General features: G+C 47.0%; 1 protein-coding gene across 1 annotated transcript; it reads left to right on the forward strand.

Annotated features, from left to right (window-relative positions):
- The first annotated feature begins 427 nt into the window (after nucleotides 1–427).
- LOC125532789 (glyoxylase I 4-like) lies at nucleotides 428–1,697 on the forward strand. The gene is made up of 3 exons (XM_087515698.1): nucleotides 428–762; nucleotides 911–1,016; nucleotides 1,153–1,697. Exons 1-3 carry the CDS (start codon nucleotides 614–616, stop codon nucleotides 1,510–1,512), a joined length of 615 nt encoding a protein of 204 aa, XP_087371824.1. The 5' UTR covers nucleotides 428–613; the 3' UTR covers nucleotides 1,513–1,697.
- Nucleotides 1,698–8,117: the final 6,420 nt, after the last annotated feature.

The following is an 8,117-nucleotide window of genomic DNA, read 5'->3' on the forward strand; positions in this document are numbered from 1 at the left end:
GTATTGTTTCGCCTGTAGTGTTTCTTTTTGCGGGCGCTCGGGCCGGCGGGGGAAGCTTTTTCAAAATATGCCCATCCTGCCCTTTGTTATGAAGGGGTATTGGACAATCTCGGTCGTCCTTATGTTTACAGGGGGTCTACCGAAGCGGAAGTGTACTCCCTATTACGAGCGGTCTTACACCGTCCTTGCAGCTAGTTAATCCAGTTGTCCGGCATCAATTGGGAAGAATTACAGGCGTACTTATGACTAAATATGGTTAGGATAAATATAGTTTTTTTTACATATAAAACATGTCGCTCGTGTTACATTTCGGAAGAACTGGGACTCCTCGTTTTTGTTCTTGCCCCAGCCATCCTAATTATGACCCTCTCTTGTCCTCTCCGGCCTCCCCACATATATAATAGCAACAGGGTATATATATTCATCGGCACAGCTCCAACATTTTGGAAGAGACCACCATCTCACGTTCTCACGCATGCGCGCAGGTGCATGCTGGACGATGTGCCCATTGCACCTAGATTCGCCGCTTGCAATTTCATGGGCATAGATGATAGATCGTCCCAGCAACGACCTGGTAGGTGAGGACGCGCGGTAAGCACGCACGACAGCGGCAATGGCGAGCGGCGGCGTGCTGCCATTGGCATCGCTGAACCACATCAGCATCGTTTGCAGTTCGGTGGAGGAGTCGCTACGCTTCTACATGAATGTCCTGGGCTTCATCCCCATCCGCCGCCCCGGATCTTTCAACTTCAACGGCGCATGGTAATTAAACAGAATTGAATCATCATCTTTGGGATTAAGCAATTTACAACTGGTTGATGCATGAAATTTAATAGCTAGAAAACCACATCAATAGTACTAGTATATTTATCAAGAGAGAAGTGGTTGATGATTTTTGCTGCGAATGAAGGTTATTTAACTATGGGATCGGCATCCACCTGTTGCAATGTGAAGAGCCCCAGAGTTTGCCCGGGAAGACGGAGATCAACCCCAAGGATAACCACATCTCGTTCCAGGTACGTACTACTACTCCAATTGAATATTTTCAAAAACACTGATTGCTCGATGACGAGACAAGAATGAACTTATGTTGTACGCTTGGTTCCGGAGATGAATGATTTGCGGTGCGTGTGTGTATGCATGTCTTTGCAGTGCGAGAGCATGGTGGCGGTGGAGCGGCGGCTCAAGGAGCTGGGCATCCCGTACATCCAGCGGTGCGTGGAGGAGGGCGGCATCTACGTGGACCAGATCTTCTTCCACGACCCCGACGGCTTCATGATCGAGATCTGCAACTGCGACAACCTCCCGGTCGTCCCGCTTGCCGACCATACCTTCACCATGGCCGCCTGCAAGAGGGTCGTCGCCGTCAAGCAACAGCAGAAGCCGCTGGCGGTACAAGCTCCTCCCCTGCAGACGACGGCGACAACCACGGCGGCACAGTGCGTGCCGTCAGCCAACAAGGCGATGCAGCGTGTGGGCGGCGAGGAGGCGGCACACGTCTCGTGCGCGTGAGATGGAAGATGTAGCATGTGTGTGTGGATAGCTAACTTTGCCGAAATGGTGGCGTGCGCGTCGCGGATGGAGTGGTTCATTCGTGTCGCGGATGGGATATTAGGATGTGTGGGTCCCGTGCATGCGGGTGTCATGTGCGTGGGGCACCCTGCTAAAAAATGCAATATATCCAACATATTGTATCACGCTGTTGTCCTAGTTTGTCCAAATCTCGTCACTCCTCTGGTTTTGAGCTCGCCATGCACTTGTTGCTCTCGTCAATTCTCCTGCCATCTCTTCAGTGGAGAAAATATCGTGGGTTCAAGTACACTCGATTATCTAGCATGTTCAAAATTTTAACACACATACAGTACATTAACAAATTTCAGGTGTGATCAAAAACTGACCCCACAACTTTCACATGGAATACCCCACAACTTACACATGGTTTTTTTCGAAAAAAACTTCCAATCTATTCATCTTCAATAATGATAGTATAATGAACACTAGAAATAGTAAAAATTACATCCAGATCCGTAGACCACCTAGCGTCTACTACAAGCATTGAAGCGAGCCGAAGGCGCGCCGCTGTCATCGCCCCTCCCTCGCCGAAGCCCGGCAAACCTTGTTGTAGTAGGCAGTTGGGAAGTTGTCGTGCTAAGGTCCCATAGAAGCAACGCACCAGAACAACAACCGTCGTCGATGAAGAGTGTAGATTAGAAGGATCCAACCTGAGGATACCAGAACATAGACGAGCAGATCCGAGCAATCCACCAAAGACAGGTCCGTCGGAGACACACCTCCACACGCCCACCGACGATGCTAGACGCATCAACGGAACAGGGACTGAGCAGGAAGACCTTTATTCCATCTTCAGGAAGCCGCCGCCATCTCACCTTCCTGAGCGGTACGCAAACCCTAGCAAAACTCGAACAAAGATCTAAGAACGAAGACCTCCCACCGGCGAGGGCCAGGATCCACTCCGCCCCCATGGCCCTAAGGCCGCCAAAGACGAAGTGGACCGGCGCCGGCGCCGGCGGGAGGCAGAGAAACCCTACCTTTTTTGGGAGGCGACGGCTGGCTAGACGGGACTTGATCTGGCTAACTTACACATGGAATTTCACTGTGTCTCTCTCCTGCAGCCCCTCCCATTTGGAGAAAGCTAGGGGGGTAGATGTTTCAAGGCAAACCCCAAACAGGGGATGCATCAAATCACACGAGTAAGGTTGGGAACCACACTTCTCCTTTTTCATGTGATCCTAATATGGGTGTACACTAGGGGTGTGGAGAGTACAAGGGAATACCACAACTTTAAAGTGGCGGATTATAGAGTGGACGGGAAATTGATGGCATTGAGAGGGTGATGAAAACTGGCACGAGAGAATGGGTGAGAAAGACAGAAAATAAATAGAAAGCAATAAATAAAAAATTATGCAACGAAGGACATATAAAAGTCATTTTTGCATTAAGAAATAGGTGAGCAAAAAGATGCAAAGTGAAAGCCGAGTGTCCTATTTTGGGCACTTCACTTATTTTCCATACACGCCGAGCATATTGTAAAACACGCGGCGTATAGGGCACCCCGTCACGTAGTCGTCAATCGTGGCCGTATGCATCGCCCAGATGCAGAGGCCGGGGGTCATCCTCCTTTTTTAAAAAAAAATGTAGTCGTCAATCACTGCCGTGATGGCCATGTGGGAAAAACTTTGCTGAGAGGGAACTCTAAGACAAGTGTTTTCTACACGCTATGCCGAGTGTTTTGTTGGAAGCAGAGGTCCTTTTCCCGATTCTCGGCTTAGTGTCGTCTACACCGAGGTCAACATTTGTGTTGAGCATTGTTGAGGAAATTGTTTACTGGTAGCTGCTCGATTGGCTGACGAGTAACGGATTAATAGGCTAATTGGCAAGTTAATCCACTAATTGAAAGATTTACTAGTTTATCGACTATTCAGTGACCTTATGAGTAGTGATTAATCGGTAAGTTAACTTGTTAATCGGACGAATTCTTAAAAAGGGTGTTGAGTAGGGTTTGGTACTCGGCGTACACGTATATAAGCCGAGTCGAGTACCCGTGAAATGACACTCGGGTTACAGCGAGCTACTATGCAACTTATGATTTTCCTGTAGTGACATTTACAAATAAACAAAAGTTCTAGAAACGTTTAAATTTGTTTTTGAAAGATGGAGCATATGGACCCCTGTGAGGGGTGAGAGCACCCGATATGCACTTCTCCCGCCATGGGGCTAGGACTCATGCATCTCATCCCCACGTCCACCATGGACCAAATGAAGAAAAGCTCTTGGCACTTGGGAGAGAGAGAGAGAGAGAGAGAGAGAGAGAGAGAGAGAGAGAGAGAGAGAGAGAGAGAGAGAGAGAGATGTGAAACCAGCAGTCGCTCATCATGAACACTCAGCTGTACGTGAACACCCCCATGCATGCAAATGTACTCACGCCACAATGACATGATTGCGTCCATGCATACATACGTCAGTCAAGTTAGACTCCAACTTTTCGCAAAAAAAAGTTAGACTCCAATTAATAAGAAAAATATTAGAACAACCCCTCAAAAAAAAACATTAGAACATGGTCCTTTTCATTTCGTTGGCTGCTCTATCAAAGCGAAAAGTAAAACGTAAAAAATACAGAAATAAAGATGGCAATACGAGGATTTGAACCCGCGAGCCGCTACGTATATACTGATAATTATATCGCCGTCATGAACACACGAACATCAGTTTAACTGCTAATAGTTTAGTTTCCGACTGTATAAAATTAATGATAACTGTTGGACCTGAACCCCGCTATGTTTAGTCCCATACCGCTAGTTTTCAGATAGAATTACCAAAATAAATAGCGTGGCGCAATCAACGCCATTGCCCCCCCTGGCCAAGCAATTCCAATTAAGTTTTAAGCACTCTCGCTAACAAGTTGTGTTTGAGATTCTCATGCGGTGGGGGGATTCTCGCGCCACCTCGGCAGCGGGTCCCCGGAGGATGACCGGTGGGATGCACACAAGAGCTCCGGCTCCTCCGCCGGAGAGCGCTGGGATGCGCACAAGTTCAGCCATGGCTCCGGGGTGCTTCCCCGGCCGGCGACGGAGAAGCGGTGGGGGGATTCTCGCGCCACCTCGGCAGCGGATCCCGGGAGGATGACCGGTGGGATGCATCCAAGAGCTCCGGCTCCTCCGCCGGAGAGCGCTGGGACGCGCCCCGGCACAAGCTCAGCCACGGCTGCTCCGGGGTGCTTCCCCGGCCGGCGACGGAGAAGAGGACGCTGTGGGGATTCTCGCGCCACCTCGGCAGCGGATCCCCGGAGGATGACCGGTGGGATGCATCCAAGAGCTCCGGCTCCACCGCCGTTGAGGGGGCTCACGAGCTCGGCCGTGGCTGCTCCGGCTCGTCCGCCGTTGAGGAGGCTCACGAGCTCGACCGTGGCTGCTCCGGCTCCTCCGCCGTTGAGGGGGCTCACGAGCTCGGCCGTGGCTGCCCAGCCGCTGACGACGAGAGGAAGAGGATGCCTCAGCTTGAAGACGACGACGGGACGAAGAAGAGCTGCTGGACTGCGGATTATTCGCTGGGCCCACGTTCATACGGGCACCTGACCCTAGTGAGCTACCATCGCCGATACTGCTGCTGCTTCCCGCCTGTGCGTGCGAGCTGCTGGACTTGCCCACATGTACGTGTGAGCCAGTGCAGCAGAGGCGATGTATGGTGAGAAGGTGGGTGTAGTTGATGTCCTAGGTTCTAGGGTTAGGGTGTAGGTTCTAGGGTAGGTTTTAGGGTTCTAGGTTCAAGGGATGTCAGTCGTAGGGTAGGTTTAGGGTTCTAGGTTATAGGTTTTTATTATTATAAAATTAATTAGTTTTTCAGCTAATGGTTTTTATGAAAAAAGTGTCCAAAACCGAGCTATATATATACAAATTGAGTTGTCATGCGTGACTCACATGGTCAAACGCTGATTTTGATTGTGCATTCCCGTTCTAGCTAGCAGGTGCGATGCATGTTGTACGCATGTGAAACGAGAGAGATTCAATATACAGTTTGTATTCAGTCATAAGTGTTACACTTATACAACATGCAGCACACAAGGGTGCGGCCACTAGAGAAAAGACATTCTACCATGCACGATATATACCATGCATGTATCAGCCACCGGTTGTCTTTGAGATTCGGATTCATGCATGCATCTAGTCTTTGTGTTGCTTAGTTAACCTCAATTTATGACCCTTTGTTCTATTAATTTATGTCATATCAATCAATCACTATTTCTCCTGAGAACTTTTCCCCGTAGTTATTATCTGTAATATCTCTTCTCTCACTCACAAAGTAGAAACAAGCAGTACTACACTCACTCAGGGTTTTTTCATATGATTCTAAAATTTAAATTTATTTTATCTTTTGAACCGTAAGTTTGATTTATGATACATTTGCAAATTTATGTTCCTTGTGAAGAGAACATTGAAATAAGATCGCTCTTGAATATATTTTCACAAATTTTAAAATTCAAATATGAAACATGGAGAGACCTTACGAAACTGTAAAATACAACTGTATGTACCAAGTTTCATCGAGTTTTTTATAGATCAGTTTTGTATAAATTTTGTTTAAAATATCTCATCAGTATAGACACATTTGTCCAAATAGAATATAACACAAACTTTTATTTCAGAAGATATCAAGCATCCAAATCTTTAAATAGAAAGAGAAAATATATTTTGGGATAGAGCTGCAAAAGGGAGAGGCATCCAAACAAAAGAACACTATTTAAAAAGGCTGACACACACAAACTGACCATGTGGCAGAAAGATGAAGAAAAGTAAGACGTACAGCAGGTTAGTACATTGTGATTTTTTTATGACCCCGAAATAATTAAGTGGCTGATCAATGCACGGTATATACCGTGCATGGTAGAAAATGCACTCTCTGCGGCCACTACTCATCTAACCCCGAAGCTAACTCCCACTAAAACAGCACATGCGATCATGGCGCTAACTAATTAATAGCCTAGGTAGTTACTGAGTGCAACGGGAAGGAGAATATCATGTGGCAGTTGATGTACAAGAACCCCCTGCAATCGCAGCAACGCCGGCGGAGATGCAAAGACTGGATCAGAAATCATCAAACATGGCGAAGGGCAGCCCTTTAGTAATGATGTCGGTGAACTGCTGCTTCATGGGAACATGCAAAACGCGCACTTGGCCGAGAGCAACCATCTTGCGAACAAAGTGAATATCGAGCTCGATATGTTTGGTGCATCGATGATGAACCGGTTTCTACGCGCGGTAGACAGCAGGGATGTTATCACAGTAGACAATCGTGGCCTTGGCAACGTTGGAGGGCAGCTCATGAAGAAGTTGTCGTATCCAAAACCCAGCAACACCCCACCATGGCTTTGGCCACAGCGCGGTATTCAGCATCCACGCTCGATAGCGATGAAGGAAATATGCCCTAGAGGCAATAATAAAGTTGTTACTTATATTTCCTTATATCATGATAAATGTTTATTATTCAGGCTAGAATTGTACTCCCTCCGTACAAAGTTAGTACAGAGTTGGGTCATCTATTTTGGAACCGAGGGAGTATTAACCGAAAACTTGATACATGTGTGGATACATAGACAAAACACCGTGTCCCTAGTAACCCTCTACTAGACTAGTAATCAAAGATGGTTAAGTTTCCTAACCATAAATATGTGTTGTCATTTGATGAACGGGATCACATCATTAGGAGAATGATGTGATGGACATGACCCATCCGTTAGCTTATCATATTGATCGTTCAGTTTTATTGTTATTGCTTTCTTCATGTCATATACATATTCCTTTGACCATGAGATTATGCAACTCCCGGATACCGGAGGAATGCCTTGTGTGCTATCAAACGTCACAACATAACTAGGTGATTATAAAAATGCTCTACAGGTATCTCCGAAGGTGTTTGTTGGGTTGGCATATATCAAGATTAGGATTTGTCACTCCGAGTATCGGAGAGGTATCTCTGGGCCTCTCGGTAATGCACATCATAATAAGCCTTGCAAGCAATGTGACTAATGAGTTAGTTGCGGGATGATGTATTACGGAACGAGTAAAGAGACTTGCCGGTAACGAGATTGAACTAGGTATGAAGATACCAACGATCGAATCTCGGGCAAGTAACATACCAATGACAAAGGGAATAACGTATATTGTCATTACGGTACGACCGATAAAGATCTTCGTAGAATATGTAGGAACCAATATGAGCATCCAAGTTCTGCTGTTGGTTATTGACCAGAGAGCTGTCTCGGTGATGTCTATATAGTTCTCGAACCCGTAGGGTCCGCACGCTTAACGTTCGATGACGATTTTGTATTATATGAGTTATGTGATTTGGTGACCGAATGTTGTTCGGAGTCCTGGGTGAGATCACAGACATGATGAGGAGTCTCAAAATGGTCGAGAGGTAAAGATTCATATATAGGATGATGATATTCGGACATCGGAAGTGTTCTGGGGGTACCGGGTACATATCGGGTCACCGGAAGGGGTTCCGGGCATCCCCCCGACAACTACATGGGCCTAATGGGCCAAGAAAGGGGACAGACCAGTCCCTAAGGGGCTGGTGCGCCCCATGTAGGCCAAATTAGG

Source organism: Triticum urartu, chromosome 1A, assembly GCF_056163025.1.
Source record: "Triticum urartu cultivar PI428250 chromosome 1A, HENAU_Tu73, whole genome shotgun sequence".
Taxonomy (NCBI): Eukaryota; Viridiplantae; Streptophyta; class Magnoliopsida; order Poales; family Poaceae; genus Triticum; species Triticum urartu.